At 45.2% G+C, this 20,539-nt stretch overlaps 1 protein-coding gene across 1 annotated transcript in view; it reads right to left on the reverse strand.

Moving 5' to 3' along the window:
- Positions 1 to 1,854: 1,854 nt before the first annotated feature.
- Positions 1,855 to 20,539, reverse strand: part of LOC147751201 (prolactin-like) — a 39,459-nt gene continuing 20,774 nt past the window's right edge. The window contains exons 2-5 of the mRNA XM_086933169.1: positions 17,653 to 17,834; positions 6,752 to 6,859; positions 5,132 to 5,311; positions 1,855 to 2,360 (exon numbers count right to left, since the gene is read on the reverse strand). Coding sequence (XP_086789295.1) covers positions 2,166 to 2,360; positions 5,132 to 5,311; positions 6,752 to 6,859; positions 17,653 to 17,834 — 665 coding nt within the window. The 3' untranslated portion in view covers positions 1,855 to 2,165. The remainder of the gene's footprint in view (positions 2,361 to 5,131; positions 5,312 to 6,751; positions 6,860 to 17,652; positions 17,835 to 20,539) is intronic.

The following is a 20,539-nucleotide window of genomic DNA, read 5'->3' on the forward strand; positions in this document are numbered from 1 at the left end:
GGTGTAGATTGGATTGGTATGGAGTGTAGTGATGTAGAGTGGTGTGGCAAAGAGTGCATTGGCATAGAGTGCAATAAAGTGACATAGAGTAGAGTGGTGCAAAGTAGAGTGCAGTGGTGCAGAGTAGAGTGACGCAGACTAGAGTAGTGTGGAATTCAGTGGCATAGAGTGGAGTGTTGTTAAGTACAGTGCAATAGTGTAGAGTTGAGTGTCAGAGAGTGCAGTGGCGAAGAGTTTTGCAGAGTTAAGTAATGCAGAGTGCAATGGTGTAGAGTTCATCAGCGTAGAGTGCAGTGGCATAGAATAGAGTGGTGCAGAGAGCAGTGGGGTAGAGTGGAGTGGCACAAGGTAGATTGCAGTGTCTTAAAATGGAATGGCACAAAGAGGAATAGAGGGGTATAGAGTAGATTTCTTCAGAGAAGAGTGCAGTGTCGTAGAATACAGTGGTTCAGAGTAGCTTAGAGTGCTTTAGAGTAGATTAGTGCACAGTTCAGTGGCGAAGACTACAGCAGTCCTTGGTAGATAGTGAGGGCATAGAGTGGTGTAGAGTAGAGAGGTGTTGAGTGAAGTGGCGTAGAGTGGAGTGGCATAGAGTAAAGTGCAGGGATGCAGTGTGGAGGGAAGGGGAGTATGCATAGTGTGGTAGAGTAGTGCCATTGCCGACATTACATCTTCAATTGAAAAGACCATTATATTTGCAGAGAAATACCATTTTACTGGTAAATGTATACAGCCCACAACCAATGATATGTGGACATGTCATCACCTAGCATATTTGTTAGTTTCAGTCATATTAAAATATTTGTTTCAACCGCACATCAGAATTACCCAAAAATGTGCTTCATTTGTGCTTTCTATATTTACAGACATTCAAATGTTGTTTTGTGCTAGAAAACATAATACCACCACACAACACATCCTGAGAAGCCAGCTAGGAAAAAAACCATACTACATCCTTTCTGTCTGACATGGGTACCCAGCAGCATTGTCACACAAATTCTCTCACCTTGAAGTCAGAGAAAGAAAAGTAAACACTAAATGTCCCTGGAAGTCAGAGTCTGACATTTGACCTGAGTCTTTGAATACACAGCAAATATTACAAGATAAGATAGTTGTGCAAAAAGGTTTAAAAGCCTGTTTACAGAAATGCAGTACTGGTGGATGAATACAGTAAATGGGGTTTTGGCAAGGGAGCGACAAACTCAACCTGGACAATCTAAAACAATTAAAGCCAACATACAGAAAATAAGCAAATGTGAGTTACAAACCACAGAACCAATGGTAAGAAATGGGTGGACTGCATTACCAGGGAAGCTATCCGAATGTCTCAAATATGTCATTAGCAAACCAGACAGCTACACTGTCTGGTAGGCTTCAACCTAAAAAGTAATACATACAGTACACTGGTGCACAGTTACTGTCTCTGATCAGAAGTTTTGGGCAAAATATTGTATCTACATCTATTTCTGTTCCTAGCAATACAATTAGCCAGCCTGTGCCCTGCCTGAATAAAATATGTGCTTTTCACTGTGTTTTTTTTGTTTTTGTTATGAGAACCCCTTCATTGAAATCCAGCACTCTTAGGCATTTTACAACAGACAATACTGTGCATTCTCCTTTTAACTCGTTAGGAAATTGTTTAAAATATGCACAAAGCAACATTTACACATTAGAAGAGTGAACATAACACTCTGCTCACTCCAGCTGCAACCTGTTTTCCTGTCATGTCATACAATATACAGAAAAAATACTGTAAGTTAGAGGACTAGCTTCAAATATTAAAAAAGAGGCACAGTAGTGTGAAAAATAAATTTTATTTTTAAATGAACGCATAGAAAGAATGTGTTCCCAATATTGCATGTATACTTCGTTATTCCCATTCGTGTCTTTAATACTTAAAAGGTTCAACTATGGCACATACGCACATACCCTACAACACACGCACCATTCAAAATATGATTTAGTTGACTAATCAACATTCCCATATTCGTCACACCGCTCGCCCTCGCACCAGCAAAGGCATGCTGGCTAAAACCTTGACGCTTCCACAACATTTATGAGGAAAGCATTGCCATTTTCTCCGCGGTATGCTGTGTGACATCTTCAAGGACTGCTCCAGTAACCCCGATGGCTGCGACCACCTCGGCTCTTCCGGCTGAATCCCCTCAGCAGATGTTTTCCGGCTCCACGCGGCACTTCAGGATGTTCAGGTAACTCTGCACCTTGTTGGTGTCCCTGCGGAAGCAGTGCAGCAGCTCGTAGTCATTCATGGGCGAATCATGCGTATGAGGGCGTCCCACGGAGGCCGGCGATGACGTCATCCCGTTCAGCGAATTGCTAATGATTCCCATTGACTGCATCTGGGTGACAAATGTAATGGCATTATACATCTTTATACTGACATAACAAAATTACTCTGGGATGCATCTAGTGAACATTGAAACAATTGGAACCTCTAATGGTGCTCACATGACTAAATGTGTAAATGGATTTATGATCCTGTTAACTATTTTCGCCAATGACATGAAGATGGATGTGCTTCAACCCTTTGAGTGCCAGGCTTCTGCTGCACCGGTGGGCAAGGTTTAAATACATATGTTGGTTTTATGGTATTTTATAACCTTACCTGCCTTCTATTTAGAGCATTCAAACAAGCAATATTCAGTGGTGGTGCATTCATAACGAAATTGGGAAGTTGCTTCTTCTCTCTCCCCTCACTCCACCTCATGGCGACCCCCCACACACATGACAGGTGTTATTTTCTCATTTTAATAGGTTGCCCCAGTACCACCTCCATCTAGCACCCAGGTCTCCAGTGGAGCGTTGGGTTCACCTCACCAATCCTGGCACCGTTCTCAAGCTGTTTACTATTTTCATTAGCATGTAATTTGCATTGGGGTTTGCTGCAATGTGCGGTGTGTAGTCTTTGTAGGCTCACCACAAGCAAGCAGTATGGGGGCCAGAAGATTACATAAAATGGACACTCTCTGTGCAGCTTTATTTTGGAGCGACACAGTGTGGTATTCTCATTTCGATGAATATTAGTCATATTTCTATCTGTTGATTTGGCAGCATGTTTGTTCCAGTGATGGAACTGTGTGCGGGGAGTGTAACAGAGCAATTATCTGTCTTCTCTGACCCCCGGATCAATGAGAACGTGTGCGCAGGCTGTGCCCTAAGACAGCTCCTCCTCTCTAGTCAAATTTGACACAATATCTTTGCACTAAAGTTAGTGCTGTAAAGCACCACGAAAACATCTGTTGTGTGGTGCCCAGTAGTGGTGTTTTTTGTGTGTTTTGTAGGCGCTATTACTCATAAAACAATATTAAAGTTAATGTAAAGATAATTACCTTCAAGTTAAATTTGCCAATAGGTAAATAAATCCTCTCGGAGGCAACATTGGATAGTTGCTATAATTTGTGATAATTTAATCCGTCATTTGGCTTGTTTTGGCACCCCCTGTGACATTGTCTCAACGCAAAATTGTGTTTTGCTTTTAACAAATGATGCAATCAAGAAGTTGTTTAACAGTGAAAATTCTCACTCTTGATTGTGGGTTGAAACCATCTTATAAGAGGATGTAAAGCAGGTGATGTGGTGTATGGGGATTATCAATACCATTGGGAAATTGTATGTTCTACTTACATTTGCAGAATCATACACACTGGCAGTCTTTGCAAGGTCACGAGAATATATCCATGAGCATGATGAAGTAAGAGGTCGTGTTTAGCCCTTTTAGATTGGGCTCCCAATGTTTGAGCAGACTGTTAAAAGTAAGCTTCAAATGTATCTATTCCATTCATATGAATACATCATTCACTGACCACTTGGCAGGGATTAGCTATCTAGGAGTGGACAGGAACCATTGGCAGAATACAGGGTGGCTTAAGCACTACCTCTTTTGACTTGGAGATTCCAAGGAGGTCTTCCCAGGACACTCCCAGACAGGTAAGCCCTGGTCACAGCAAGGAGAGAATCAGTTTGGACTCCGTTAGGTGAGGGGAAAACGCATCCGAACAGGGCGGTGCCTATTTAAACTGAAGCGAGGCCTAGCTGCTGGCAGAATGATTCTGTCATAGTAAAAGAGGAATCCCTGTGTAATTTTACACTGCACAAGGAAGGTGTACTGCAAAGGGAGGTGGGGGGACTACAAGAAAATACTTAGGACTGGGTGGTAGAATTTCTCCAATAATTGGCTATTGGATACGATACATTTGACACCACAACCAACACCTCTTGGAACGTTACTGGGACTGAAGAAGACCCCGCTTAAAAACACTCCCGGCTCCTGTTGGAAGAAGCGGATTCACCGATGGACTAAAAGTCTCCTGAATATGTGGCAGGTCTTTCTGATGATATGTATGTCACATACAAATCAGGCATAATTGTATGACAAATGTGAGCACACTAATTCTTTCGAATCTGTATGTGAAAGGCATAGGGCATGGAAAACGAATGCTTTGAAGTTAAATAATAGCTAACAGTGTGCTCAAGATTGCCACATTATTATCTAAGCAGACTGATATTAGTCATGCAAACAAAAATAACAGAAAATACCTTGTGGAAAACCATAGTTGAGAAGATCAAACATACTAAGCCACAAAAACCACCACAAAAGTAATGTTCGGTATAGGCCTGGCCGTAATCTTGTTTAATTTCAAGGGCTTTTTACTATGTTTCTTCTTCGAAAGGCCCAACATTACATAATTATTCCACATTACATATATTAGATTTTTTTCAGGTAAACATCCTATTGCAGAAGCATGGGAACAACACAAATGAACAGAACACTGGTGGCTGTTGTCGTTTTGTACAATTTTGTGCTTTTTTTTTCATTCAAATGGACACAAATGCACATACTAGTGCAAAATGCCGAATCAGCATTTCAAGTTATTTTGTAGAATTGTTTTAGGCATTTGGCATAATTTCCACTTTTTGCACATGCTTAGCCTTCTAAAGCACTTAAAGTTGGCAGGTCACATTGCTATGATGGACTACAGGCATGGGATCTGTACAATAAATACATAGTCCCATAGTGATATTCATTGTGATTGCTGGACATCACGTACTTATAAATACTTACAACACAAAAGTGGTTTTCATGCTGAGTAAGCTAAAGAAGAATTCTTACTTTTGCAGTCACTTTTTCAACACCCGTTTCCAGTTCCCGCATCATGCTGCTGATTTCTTGGGCCTTGCTTTGGCCGGTTTCAGAAATCTCTTGGTAATTTCCAATATTCTGGTGAAACTGAGACAGTGGTTTCTTCCAGGCTTGAAGCAGACTCGTTATCAAATAAGTGAGTTCTTCTCTCTGAAACATTAAAGAATATGGAGAATCATGTCTGCAAAACAAACATCACAAGCCCACATGCAGTTGCTGTTAATTCTGGCAAATTTCTGAGGAAATATTTTTCTGATCTCTGGCATTGTCGACAGCACTGTAAAATGAGAAGTAGCCTCAAAGTGCTTGATAGTCCAAGGTACCTTGGCTAACTTTTAGAAGATGGCATATACACAGAGTCAGGCTTAAATGTTGCTTTCTTACAGAATGGCGGAGGACTGGGATAGCTGATGTGAATAATAGAAAAACCCAACTCGGTTTTTAGGGCATCCACAATGAATATGCACAAGAAAATATCCAAATAATACATTTCAGTGGAGATAACTTGCATATTTGTCGGTTATTTTAATGCCTCACTGCACTAGCATTTTTTGTTCTATTGTTTATACGTTGGCAGAAGGGGAAGCAGAATACACCCATCAGGGCTCCCACGTCTACTCAAACTAGAGATACGGCAGGAAAGAAAGGGAAGCACATATGTTATGGAAATGCCAATAGTCTGCGCCTTTGTATACTCAGGTACTAAATGCTAACAAAAGAAATATCCACAAACTTGAAAAAATGGCCTAACTCCAAATTCCCAGCTGACTCAGTCATCCTCGAAACAGGATGCAGCACCTGCAACCAAAACATTGCAATTGCCAAGGCAAACTACTGCTTAGAAACAATCCTAAGGCCAACAAGGCAAGGATAGTAAACAGTTATTTAATACTGTCAAACACTTCTCAGAAAAAAAACTTCCACCACCCCGATAACTGTACAATGACTGTCAGAGGAAGCTTGTGTTTGATAAATGCTACCAGTAAAATTAAGGAACTTCTGGCAATGCCATGCTTGCATTTTGCTGATTTCCCTTCAATATTTAGGGACCTTGCAGTCTGATCAATATTTTTTTTGATTCTGTGGCCACAGCCTTTTTTTTAAATAGAATTATGGATTTGCCACATAATCCATCACCAGCCGCATAATTTGCAGATATTAACAACAAAAAAATGTTTCTAGCGCAAATGAATCAAAAGTTACTAACAATGCTGCAACACCTCTTGCTATGCAACAGAAAGCACTTCACAAAGCTTGACTGTGCATCTTTCAGTTGCATATTACTGTATTTGGGTGTTGAACTTGTACGAAAAAGGTGAAACCTTTGTCTAGACAGTGGTAACGTGTAAGAAGGACATAATAATGAACTGATATTATAATAAAATGAGCCGTATTATATGCATTTTCTTGCTGCATAATTTAGTTAACCCTGTTGCGTAATTTGATCCTCCCTTTCCGCATAATTCTTGTTGCCCTGATTATTGGCATGCCCATGATGGCTTGGTAACTTGTGACTTGTTCACAAGCAGTAAAGAGTTGCGCATAAAGTAATGTAACTGGATCAACATTTCTGAAATCCAAAGCACTTACTGGGATGTTTTGGGCGGTCTCTTTGCCGTTCGGAGTTTGGAGTGTCGAGGTGTGGCACTTGTGAGGATTTCTCTCCAAGTCGTTTCTGTCTGGCAAAAAGTATTTTTCCTGGGGATAAAAATAGGCTAGTTAAAGTGCATGAAATGCTTATGGCCTGATTTAGAGCTTGGCGGACGGGTTACGGTTTGCCCCACCTCACATTTAGTTACCAGTGCATTATATTCTAGGTCGCTTGTAATAAGGCCGACAGGATATCTGTCAGCTTGGATGAAGTAACCTGTCTGCCAACTCTGGAACAGGCCCTCAGTCATGAAATAATCTCTCCATGATCGGGGTCTTTTTAATAGTCACATGCATGCTTCTGGGGAACTGTTAGAGTTAATAAAGTTCATAAAAGGTCAAAAAACAGGTATGTTATTCACTATGTCTGTGGTTCTTAACCTTTTGAATTCCACGGACCACATTGAGTCACAACTGGAAACCAGGGACCCCACAAGCTATTTCTATGATATGTACATCAACAATAATGCACAGAAAATACAAAGACAAGTATACAGCATGTGAACTCACTACACCTACGTTCCTCTGCAGCTGCATGTTTAAATACAAGAGCAACCACACACCAGTAGGAAACCCATGACGCATTCACAAATCAACAGGTAAAGATGGGAAATTAGAGCTCTGGGCAGAGATGGTGGGACAAAAGTAGTAAATAGATTGACCGTGGCTCGGACACATGGCAGCAATCAGGCTTGGTGTGGACAAAGCTGGGACCCACACAGGGTCTTTGTGTCAAAAGATGGAACATCAGTTGTTCTTTTACAGATAAAATACTAGATGGTCATTATGCCAGAGTACGCGAGGCCTAACGAGAAATGTTGGTGGAAGTATCTTTGCTCTGTTCAAAAGTGTAGACATGCCCCCTTTTGAATACCCACTTAACTGGTGCCGCGGACGCCCGGGGGAGGTGGGGAGGCGGACACAGGTTAAGAACTGCTGTAGTATGTACCAATAGCTTTCCAAATAATCCTTTGCAACCCTGCTTTTTAAACAGACAGAGAAGTTTATGTGGGTGTTGTAACTGGAGTATAACTCAATCAATCAATCATATTATTTGTAAAGCGCGCTACTTACCCGTGAGGGTTAAAGGCGTTGAGGGGAGGTGGGGAGCTGCTACTGTTCGAATAGCCAGGTCTTGAGGAGTCTCCTGAAGGTCAGTAGGTCCTGTGTCTCCGTAGGTGGAGGGCGAGGGTGTTCCATCTCTTGGCTGCGAGGTGGGAGAAGCATCTACCGCCGGTGGTTGCTCTTCGGATGCAGGGGACGGTGGCGAGGGCATGGTCTGCGGAGCGGAGCTGGCGGGTGGGGGTGTAGAAGTTGAGGCGGCAGTTGAGGTACGCTGGTCCGGTGTTGTGGAGTGCTTTGTGTGCATGGGTGAGGAACTTGAAGGTTATCCTCTTGTTGCCGGGGAGCCAGTGCAGGTCTTTCAGGCGGGGTGTGATGTGGCTGCGGCGCGGGATGCCGAGGATCAGATGTGCTGAAGCGTTCTGGATGCGTTGGAGCCATTTGAGGAGCTTTGTCAAGGCTCCGGCATAGAGGGCGTTTCCATAATCCAGTTTACTGCTGACGAGAGCTTGGGTGACCGTCTATTTGGTTTCGGTGGGGATTCACTTGTAGATCCTGTAAAGCATACAGAGGGTGTTGAAGCAGGAGGAGGAGACTGCGTTGACCTGCTTTGTCATGGAGAGGGTGGAATCGAGGATGACCCCTAGGTTGCTTGCGCGGTCGGTGGGTGTGGGGGCCGTACCTAGCGAGGAGAGCCACCAGGAGTCGTTCCAAGCCGAGGGGGTGGACCCGAGGATGAGGACCTCCGTTTTGTCTGAGTTCAGCTTCAGCCGGCTGTTTCTCATCCAGTCGGCGACGGCCGTCATTCCCTCGTGGAGGTTGGTTTTGGCTGCGTGAGGGTCTTTGGTGAGGGAAAGGACCAGCTGGGTGTCGTCAGGGTAGGAGATGATGTTGAGGTTGTGCAGTCGGGCGGTGCAGGCGAGCGGGCCATGTAGACGTTGAACAGCGTGGGGCTGAGGGAAGAGCCCAGGGGTACGCCACAGAGGATCTCGGTGGCTTCGGAGCAGAAGTGAGGAAGGCGGACGCTCTGTGTTCTACCGGAGAGGAAGGAGGAGGTCCAGTCCAGGGCCTTCTCTTGAATCCCTGCGTCGTGGAGGCGTGCACGTAGGGTGTGGTGGCAGACCGTGTCGAAGGCGGCCGACAGGTCCAAGAGAATGAGGGCCGCCGTTTCACAGTTGTCTAGCAGGGTTCTGATGTCGTCGGTGGCAGCTAGGAGGGCTGTCTCGGTGCTGTGGTTGCAGCGAAATCCGGACTGGGACGAGTCCAGGATGCTGTTTTCCTTGAGGAACCTGGTTAGTTGTATGTTGACGGCCTTCTCGATGACCTTCGCCGGGAACGGGAGCAGAGAGATGGGTCAGAAGTTTTTGCGGACCTTGAGGTCAGCCGTGGGTTTCTTCAGTAGGGCGTTGATCTCGACGTGCTTCCAGTCCTCAGGGAAGCTCGCTGTCTCGAGGGAGCTGTTGATGGCCTTCTGGAGGTGGGGTGCGATGACGGTGCTGGCCCTGTTGAAGTTATGGTGAGGGCATGGATCTGTCGGGGATCCGGAGTGAACACAGTTCATAATCTTGATGGTGTCGTTGTTGTCTTTGTTGGTCCAGGAGGTCAGGCGGTTGGTGCGAGTGGTAGTCGTGGGTGTCTCGGTGGTTGCCAGGGCGGCCGCGGTGTTGAAGCTGTCGGTGGTTTACAGGGCGGTCGTAGTGTTGAAGCTGTCGTGGATGTCTGTGATCTTGCGGTGGAAGAAGGTGGCCAGTGAGTCGCACAGTTCTTGCAAGGGTGGGATGTCGTTGGTGCTGGAGTTGGCGTTGGAGAGTTCTTTCACGATGTTGAAGTGCTCTTTGCTGTTGTGTGCGTTGTTGTCTAGGCGGTCTTTGAAGGAGGCTCTCTTGGCGTATCTGATGAGGCGGTGATGGTTGCGGGTGGCGTCCTTGTGAGCTGCGTAGCTTTCCGGGGTTTGTTCGCGGGTCCAGCTCTTCTCTAAATTACGGCAGGTTTTCTTGGATGCCTGGAGGTCTTGAGAGAACCAGCTCACTTTCTTCCTGGTGTGGCTGGTGGAGGGTTTCTTGATTGGGGCAAGGGTGTTGGCGCAGTCTTTGATCCATTGTCTGAGGTTGTGGGCTGTGGCGTCTGGGTCGGTCGGGTCTGTGGGTGGGCTTTGGGCGAGGGTGGTGGTTAGCTGATCATCTGTGACTTTGCTCCAGCAGCGGCCTGTCATCTGTTGGGTGCGGTGGGGTGTGACGGGTTTCCGAAAGGTGAAGTGGATGCAGCAGTGGTCGGTTCAGTGGAGTTCACTGGTGTGGTTGAAGCAGACGTGGGTGCTTGCTGAGAAGATGGGGTCCAGCGTGTGGCTGGCCGAGTGGGTGGGCGGAGTGATGAGTTGTCTGTGTCCAAGGTTGGTGAGGTTATCGATCAGGGTGGAGGAGTTGGGGTCGTTGTTGTTTTCGAGGTGGAATTTCAGGTCCCCGAGGAGGATGTAGTCCGTGGAGGCGAGAGCGCGCATGCTGACGAGGTCGGCGAGGGAGTCCCAGAACTGTGGTTAGGGTCCGGGGGTCTGTAGACGAGTGTTCCTCTGAAGGTGTTGTTGGGGTCAGTGTGGATCTGGAAGTGCAGGTGTTCAGCGGTGCAGAGGGTGTCAGCGTCGTTAGTCGAGATGTTGAGGGTGTTCTTGTGGATGATGGTGATTCCTCCTCCTACTCCGTTGATGCGGTCCTTGGGGATGACCTTGTAGCCTTCCGGGATGGTTATGGCGATGTCGGGTGCTGAGGAGGAGTTCAGTCAGGTCTCGGTCAGGAATGCGACATCGGGGGTGTGGGTGTCAAGTAGGTCCCAGAGTTCGACAGCATGTTTCCTGGCAGAGCGGGTGTTTAGGAGGATGCAGCGAAGGTGGTTGGATTGATTGGCGGATGGGTTTCGTGGGCTGGATGCTGGTGTCGCTGCAGTTTTGGCAGGTGAAGGGTCCGTAGGTGCATTTCGGGTCGGCCAGGTAGCAGGTGCTTGATCGTCCGGTGTTGAGTGTGTGGAGGGTTCCGGTGGCTTAGTGGAGACGGGTGTTGTGGCGGTCGCAGGGGCCAGGGGCTCTGGCGTTGGATGCGGTCTAGGCACGGATGGGCACAGACGGGCTTGCCTTAGGCGTGCCTTTGGCACGCCAACGGTGTGCCCGCTGCACGCGCCTGCTGCGCGGCCGCTTCAGGGTCTGCATAAGAGCGTTGATGGGAGGGAGGAGAAGCTGGGTGGTGGGAGCGGGGCGGCGAATGGGCTGTCAGGGGGCGGGGCCTCAGGGAGGCAGCGGCGGGAAGAGTGCGGCAGAGGTGACCGGCTCAGCAGCGGCTTGGACCGGGGGCAGGCAGAGGCAGCAAGTGGGCAGGCCAAGTCAGCTGGCAGCAGGAGACAGCAGCAGGAGACCAGGGTGAGCAGGTGGCAGCGGCGTGGGGGCGAACCAACCTGTAGGCAGGGTCAGAGGTCACTCCCTACGCTGCTACACGTTCTCCTTAAAAGTGCTGATGGGAGGGAGGAGCAGCTGGGTGGCGGGAGCGGCGCGGCAAATGGGCTGTCAGGGGGGCAGAGTGCGGCGAAGGTGACCGGCTCAGGAGCGGTTGGTACCGGGGACAGGCAGAGGCAGCAAGCAGGCAGGCCAAGTCAGCTAGAGTATTTTTAAAATAAAAGATACAAATAATTGGTAAAAAAAAGCCAACATTCTATAAGAAATTGAAAGTACATGGTTAGAGGTCTGCTAAAAGTTTCTTAGGAAAGGTATTTTTATTTTTTTAATTTTGGAGTCATTTGGCAAATCTGTACAACATTTTCTGAAAAAAGTACTTCCATGTTGGATACATAGCAAGTTTCATGCAGCTTGGGGGCCAACAAAACTGACATTTCCCAATTTAATTTCGATAGGATTCTTTGTTTTGCAATACAGAAAAAAAGCCTGAATAGAACTGCACCAAATATGGCACAAAAGAAGATCATTAATCAAGGATTGTGCTTTCATTGGTTTGGTAAATACATTCGGTAACTTTCGAAACATAATCATTTTAAAAAGTGTTCGGCTGACTCCATTTAATAACATCAAGGCACCCTATTGGATCAGGGAGCTTTTTCTCCCTTTGTGTATTACAGATTCCCAAACCCAGCTCTTAGTTCTCAAATCCACTGCATTTTCATTGGTTGGCTGGCAATGAAGCATTTCTCTTGTGGACACCACTACCCAACATTACCTGAGCAGAGTGTTGAAAACAATTACAAAATAAATCTTGGTGATTCGTGACTGTAGCTGATGCTTGGTACAGAGGCACCATGCAGACCCCCGCAAGCATACTGTAGCCCCTCATGAGTCTCCGGTGCAAAGTAAAAACAAACTTTAGGACAGGACCAGTACAAAACCCATGCTGAACACGACTAAAGGCTGTGTGTTGCTGGTGTTGGCCATGAAGGGTTTAGTTCAGTGCTAGCTGAAGGTCCACTGCTGTACACGGCTAAAATTAATGTGCAGTTGCGGTTGGCCGCCCATGTAGTGTTGGGTGCAGAGCCTGAGGCCAACTCCTTCTGCACACTGTAGAAGGCCATTGGCTATTGGGATTGTCTACCCACAGAGAGATGGGTGAATAGATTGGCCAGAGACCAGGGCCTCTGCCAAACTTCGATGTAAATAGCCAAAGGCTAAGGGCCTACCCTTCAGTGGACTTCACTGTTGGGTGCAAGCCTTGCCCGAGGCAAGGCCTTCCGTCCAAACCCTGCTGTGCATTGCCTGTAATGTGTTGGGTATTGCTCACCTACAGAGTGCTGAGTGCCAGGGCTGTCTGAAGATTAGGCCCTGTAGCCAAATCCACTATACACAGCCAAGATTCTCAAGATCAGGTCCCATGGACAACTCCACTGCACATGGCCATTCACAGAGGCGTGACTCGCTCACGGAGTGTTGGTGCATTGCCTGGCCTTCCACCTGGACCCCCAGCTAAACCCACTGTGTACAAACAAAGTTCATGCACTGCTGGTGTTGGTTACCCCAGAGATTTAATCACAGGGAATAGCGGAGACCAAGAACTGTGGCCAAAGACTGTGCCCACTGGAGGATGTGTTCCAATGGAGGGTTAACATATTGTTAACATACCATTTCCTTCTCCAAAAGCGCTTTCTCAGCAACTGTGTTCCTCGAGGTTTCAATCAAAACCTTGAGGTTGACACAAAGAATAAAAGCCCTGATGAGAGCACAAGGACGCTTGTCCTGGTCTCGAAACGCGTCGGCAGCTTTGGTGGAATAGAGCATTATTAACTAACAATACTAGGATTAGCCAGTCAAGACATTATCAATTTCGAGTCATTCAGTTGACCATATTCCCCATTCTTTTGATTTGTTTCATTCATTGATTCTATATGTATATGATATTGGTGTTTTGTTATGTATTAATTTCTTTGTAGGATGTTTGATGTTTTATATATTATTTTGACATTGTCTGTTTCTATGTGTATCAAACCAATTGTACAGTGATGTAAATATTGAATGTACAGTCCGTTTCATTTTGCCTATCAATGTTAAAAAAGATACTTTAAAAGTTAAAATAATTGGCATTGAATAAGCATGCCTGGTTGGAATGTAATAAATATTTTTCTAACCTAAAAACATTTTTCGTTTAAGTAAGTGTGGTTTAGGCAATTTGTGTGCTTTATACTTAAAAAGGGTCTAGCCTTTACCACGTTTTCATATGCCTATCTCCTTTGGGTTCCAACCTCCAATATACCAGGGGCAGACTCACAAGGAAACACACAATATCTCTAATAGTGGTTCACTGTCATGTACTCACACACACTCATGTGTTCACAAACTGTCTCACTCACATGTTCACTCACTAACTCTGTCGAGAGAGAGAAACTTGTTTATTTAGACCTTGGTCTTTTAAACAATACACTAACTCATTAACATGCTCCTAGTGCCTCACTCCCAGTATCTAATTCACAGTCTCACACACCCTCATATACAGTCTTACATTAACACTCACACTTTCTAACTTATACACGTTCTCATTCATAATACACCTCACTCACATACTCACTGTCTCACTCCTGCTCCACTAACTGTCTCATTGATATTGTCTCACACACACTATCTCATTAACATACTGTTTCACTCAAATGCTCTGTCACTGTCTTACTCACACACTGTCTCACACACTTTTATGCTACCTAACTCACATGCTCCCTGAGATGCTCACACTTTCTCACTCCCACTGTTGCAATCACACTGCCTCAGTTACACAATATGTCAGTCACATTGTCTCACTCACATGCTCCCTGTGTCACTTGCTCACTTACTGTCTCACTCCGATGCTCACATTGTCTCTCTCACACTCTAACATTGTCTCAATCACATGCTGTCAAATTTACTGTCTCACCTACTCAAACACTATCTCATGCACATGCACACTCACATGCCCGCACATTGTCTCCCATATGCACTCTCAATCACACAGTCTCTTTCACACGCCGTCTCACTCACAAGCACACGTTTAGTCTCCTTTATGCTGACTCACTCACACGCTGCCTCATGCACATACGGTGTCATTTCCATGCCCACTGACTCTTTCAGCTACTCAGTGCCACTCACATACTCAGTCTCATCCACACTTACACATAATCTGACTGACATACACTCTCATATGTTTACTACTCACTCACATACACACTTCCTCACTGACCCACATTCTCACTCACTCCAGTGCTAAATGTATAGAAAAATATGTGCCAGGGCCCAATTAATTGGAGGCCACATGAGATTGCACCACTCAGTGCTTCTGCCACGGAGACTAAATATCACCACACTCCTACAATTGTGAATATTTGGACTATTCCAGGTCACCTAAAGTTGTACGAAGATTTAATGTGCACTGAAGTGAAAAACGTTGTGCTCATGTCACGTCTCTTCAAAAACAATCAGACAGCACCACCATGTGGTGGACTGTCATAAACAAATGCGGGTGTTAAGAAAAAGGTGTGAAGTACTGGCAAACACTGGCACAAATTAAGCACTGAACTGTCACTCATTCTCACTCCGATTCAGATTCCAAATATTTCATTCTGATATAGAGTACATCCATAAAAGGTGCATTAAAATCCATAACAATTAAACATGTAATATTAAAAAACAGAATGTCAATATATACATAGCAGCAAGCAGGTAATAGCCCTACAGTAAAACAGTAATAGCAGCAGGAATGTACCAACAGTAAAACCCACATAATACATGATAAACATTGCAGCATTCTAAGATCAACCCTAAAAGTAATGCCATATAAGTAGGAGAATTAGGAGAGAGTAGTGCTCCATGCCTTCACAGCAGATTTTAAAAACGAGCCCACATGCAAAACAATTTCTAGGTCAGATAATTGCAATAAATAAATAAATAAATAAATAAATAAATAAATAAAAGCTGGTCTCATCTGCCTGTTATCCCAACATTTCTTTTAAACTAGAATACATTTTTTTTTTATATATCTTTCATATTATTTACAAAAAAAATGCAAAATGCTACATGGATTGTCCAGACTTGCCATCACAGGGACATGCAATGTGATCTACGTTGTGAGCATAACTTAGCGGGAAGCACAACAGACATTCAACTGTGTCTGCCCTAAACTGAAATAATAATGAGCGTTTCTGCTGCCCATGAACATACCATAGTTAGTTGGTGGTACTGATTGGCACAATCCTGCTATGGTAGGCCATAACGCTTGATTTCTTCAATTCACTGTTAATTCGTTGGGAGCACTCATGGTTGCACGGGGCTTGAAGAAAATGTTTTTTTGTTTAAGGGTATTACAGAAGTCAGGCACCGCAAAAGCATGCAGCTGTCCAGTGCTAGGATATGCCGTTTTTACATAGGTTAAGCAAGGAATGCGCATACCTCTTTCACAAGAGAGACAGTCCAAGATAATAACCCTTGCTAGACTGGGCTGGCCTCTATGTTTCACCCTACGGCCAGCCATAATAGAGCTGGACGCACACATACAATCTTCCAGAAAGGGCACGCCCAGCTCTTCCTGGCAGGTGAACCCTGGGGATGAAATGGAGACATAAAGAAGTTCCCTACAAAAGCGGTGTTCTACGCACTAAATAGCCGCACAGTTCGATGTGCCTCAAACTTCAGCCCCGTACATTGCAATGGAAATACATTGGGACTTGTAAATCTGCAATAACCGGCTGAGCGAGTCACCTCCCACGCGCTGCGGAAGGATACATAACACGATATCATTCATTCACACTTACACATTCAAGTTAATGCACAAGCACTCAAGCGCACACACTATATTTAGAGCATTGTTGTTGCTTACCTTCATGTGCCTGCACGAGCCCTGCTTCTGCTCCTCAGGTGCACCTGCTTCGTTTAGAGATCCGGCCTCAACTACTAGAGCGGGAACCTTGGAACTGGAGCCGGCCAGTGCCTCAGAATGGCCCAGCTGACACAGTGAGCACGCGCTAGCTTTCAGCCTTCTGCTTCCTCCAACCCTTTCCAAACTACGACAAGCTGGGGAAGTGTGAGGAGACAGACTGGCCGGCCTGTAGACTCGCGCACTGCAATGCTGGAGCCTGAAGCGTGTGGGTTATCTTTAGCAGAGACACTGCAGTGCTGCGTCACGCACGGGGAGGCACTGAGGCATGGCAGGCCCTGAGGCCAGGACTTGGACTTGCAGCCCTGGACAATCTGTCAGATGCAGGCGCATGCGCTCGCGGTAGTCATCAGACAGATGTTTCTGATGGCCCCAGGCTGCTTGATCCTTCTGAGGCTCAGCATGTTTCTACTGTATTAACCGTGAATAATGAATATTTCAGAAGGCATCAAACAATAATCCTAAAGCAAGATGGAACCTTTAAAAAGTGGTCACAAATGCTTCCGGGGTGCTCCAGTATCATGGCACCCGTGCCAATGAGTGTGCCCCTCCGAGCAAGCCAGGGCCATGTACCCATCCCTCACCAGACCGCAGACTGGTACTGTCTCTCCCTCGATGCTCGTCCTAAAGACAAGGGTTTCATGTATCCTGTATTTGTCTTGTATGAGAGGGCTATGAATGTGGCATGCCACGCCTTCCAATCACAAATATGTAATTATATTAACATTTACCCCTCGTTCCACCAGTTTATAGTTTACAGTTAAGTAGTGTACTGTAGCCCAAGCCTCTACCTTTTTTAGGGCATTATAAAAATAAAAATATACTTCATGTGTGCAGAAATATTGCAGATGCAAAAATTGTACTCTTTGTTGATAGTTATTTCTCTGCAATGTGGCATACCAGGCAGTAGTAAATGTCAATCAACATGGTAGATATTGGAGGACGCTGTTTGCATGGTGGTAAGCCCACCCTTTTATGATTTTTTTAAAATTAAATAAAGTATTATTATTCATTATTGGTAGATATTGGAGGACTAGACAAATGAACAATCGGAATAATAATAATTATTATTATTATAATTGTTATTAGTATTATTATCGTCATTTTTGTTAATAATATTGTTATTTCGTTGTTATTTTACAAGTTTGAAAAGAACCCTAACAATGGCAATAATAATTCTTTAAACCGTGCTCATTACAAACGCATTGATTCTAAGCACTAGCTGCAAGGTAAAGGACGCATTGACTTCTGGAGCTTTTCTCCTAGAATCAGGCATAATAAAGGAATTATACAACAGCCATTTGGGATTTTAAAAACATTTATCGGCATCCGGCTGGCTCGGGAAGACAATGCGCAAACAAAGTGATTATAACACTGCAAAGGTCTGTGAAAACAAGAACTTACCAAGTCTAAGAAGAGGTCAGTGGAGAGGCTGTGTATCCTGCTCGAGTGCTGTATCACTCTGTCAAAAAGCTCTGAGACTGTGAGAACATGGCAGCTAGAGCCCACTAGAGCACAGATAGGCATCGAGTGCACCCCATTAAACCCCAGTGCCAGACACAGCATTACCAGAGCGAAGGCATGACCTGGGAAGAGAAATACAAGAGTCACGTAGACGGGCTTCCTACTCACCCCTGGACCCAACTCTATTATTATAACTATTGCTTGAAATGGAAAAATAGAAGTGCAGTTACTCTGCACTGGAGTACCTGTTTGTTTCTGAATAGTGCTGGTACTCTCCAATTAAAAGTATTGCATTTCTCTTGAGAAGTGCCGGTACTCTCCCTCTCAAAATAAAAAAGTACCGGTACTCCATTCCGGACAGTACCGGCCCATTTAAAGCACTGATTATAACACATACCTCTGTCCATCATCTGCGGGGGTGTTCACAGGCTGGCCTGCTCCTGCGGACCCAATGGTGTAGTCCTGCTTGGGATGCGCCGAGGCCTCCTCGAGCCCCATATGCCGTATATATAGGGCATGCAATGGTCAATGACATTCATGATATGGTTCACAGATTAACAGGAGCAGTGTGGCTGCGTATACATTAGTCACTGCGCCTCTTCCTTACGCATCATAAGGAAAGTGCCCGCAGCTGAGCAAATTAGGCATAAGCAACGTGAGAAAGGGAGTCCCTACCAAGAATCACTTTGGAAAGATTCATTTACGAACCACTTGCTAATTTCTTGAGATGACGTGGGTATGCCCTTAGCTCTAGCATGATTAGCAAGCCGTGGTGGAAGGGCTAATAAATAAATATTAAAGAGGCAGCGTCACTCAGCCGTTTAGAGCCGGACTGGCAGCACAGAGCGGCCGTCACTTAGTGACGAATGCATCGAAGACATGATTTTTCAGCATGGTCTGAACTGACGTGCATAGCCCCATTACAGAACGAGGGGAAGTGCCACCAGCCTTACCAGCCCTCCCCAGTGCCCAAATCCCGCCACTCCTCCCCCATAAGGTCATCACTCCTGCCTGCATTCTCAGTTCTTCAATCTACCGCCTAATTATGGAACCCCCAGTGCAGCGCAGCAACATAATATATGCACCTACAGGATTTTCTCTGTTGTTTTCTGGGGGCTCTTGAGGGGCCCCTGGAGGCCCTGAATTAGTTAGAGATTTAGAGGCCTCCACTATCTCACAGATTTGCAAAGCACCTTATATTTTTCCAAGATCAGGGATAACCTTTTCAGAGATATTTTAAACTTGAATAGATTTTTTATTTACTCAGTTAAAAACTTCTGCAGAGGTTCCATAAAAAGTAAATACCAATTTAGCAGTGTATAGTAACGTAAACCAGAATTTAGGAGGAAGGGTGGGGATAACATATTACAGGACGATTCCAATATCTACATCTCTGTCAATATATTTAACAGAGTGGTTTCTACATTAAACATTTTGGATCCGACTCAGAAGGCTTGCCCTACCTTTAAGTCAGACTTACTCCTGCAAAATGTAATATGTCTCAGTTACACCTTGGTGGTGCTGCAAAACTGTTGCAAAAATCCTGAGCGCTTGTGTTTGTACCAACATCAGGGACTAAATACACTATTGCTGAGATAGAGCTCAAAGCCAGATGCACTTACAAATGTTTTGCAATCACACTAAACACTCCTTTTTACCTCGATTTAATTTAAAGGGCGCGCCTTTCAGATTTATTGACTTTGCCAAGACATTATGATGATGCTGTTGTTCAGCATCTGTAAAAAGCATTTTTTGCTGCGACTGTGCCACATGGCAAAAAGTAAAAAAAACACACAAAAGGAATGAGGCGGGCGCATCATTTTAAGGGAGAGGGGCTTTCAGCAAGTTGCTGACTTTCCTTCCCCAAAAACCTAAAATATTAAATATTGACCATGCAGCTGGGGGGACTCGAGGAATGGGTAGAGAGAGTTGTTGGTGTTGGTGGTGGTGGGGGGGGGGAGGGTGTAGAAAAGGGAGGAAATACAACAAAACAAAGGCTGGGTGGCACGCATGAGGAAGAGTTCAACATGAAGGGCCTGGGGAGAAGCACACGAGGGAGCGAGCAACACGGAGGGCTGGGGGAGAAGCACACGAGGGAGAGAGCAATATGGGGAGGGCGAGGAGACAAGCACACGAGAGAGAGCAGCATGTGGAAGGGAGAAGCACAGGAGAGAGTGGGTAACATGGAAAGCGGTGGAGGGAGGAGAAGAACGCACAGGTGAGTACCCTCAAACAGCAAACCACAAAAAAGTACATTTCATTTTTTTTAGTAAACAGTGCAAAGACAAGTCAGAAAATCAAGAATATTGTCAACAGGCTGTACTCCAGAGGAGAAACATAGCAAGACATAGAAGCAGTCGCATGAGATTGCCATTAAAGCCAATCAATGGTAAGCAATGGATGGGCTCTACTCTCACAGTAAGTTCACAATGGGTCTTCGACAACTTGATAGCTTGTGCTGAGACCTAATGAGAGACATGCAGAAATACCATTTGCAAAATGGTCATAAGTACCGTGTTTCCTCATTTTTGTGCAAAAATGTAAATCGGCTGTAAAGCTGTACATCGAGTGCAAAATCTGAGGCACACTGGCTCGTATGTAGTATGTACGAAGAAGTTAAGATGTCTGACTTTCGTGTGGTTCTCTAAATGAGTACCATAATGTAGACATATGTGAAATCGACATTTGCAAGCGTAAAAAGATATGTAAGTGTCATGCATTAGTGTGATAGAGAAAGGAGAAATAAGACGAAACATTGTTTACGCCAACCCTCTTAATCAGGGGAGTAGCCAGAAATTTAAAATATCCCCCACTTTGAACCCAAGCT

The sequence above is a fragment of the Lissotriton vulgaris genome, chromosome 1_1, assembly GCF_964263255.1.
Source record: "Lissotriton vulgaris chromosome 1_1, aLisVul1.2, whole genome shotgun sequence".
Classification (NCBI taxonomy): Eukaryota; Metazoa; Chordata; class Amphibia; order Caudata; family Salamandridae; genus Lissotriton; species Lissotriton vulgaris.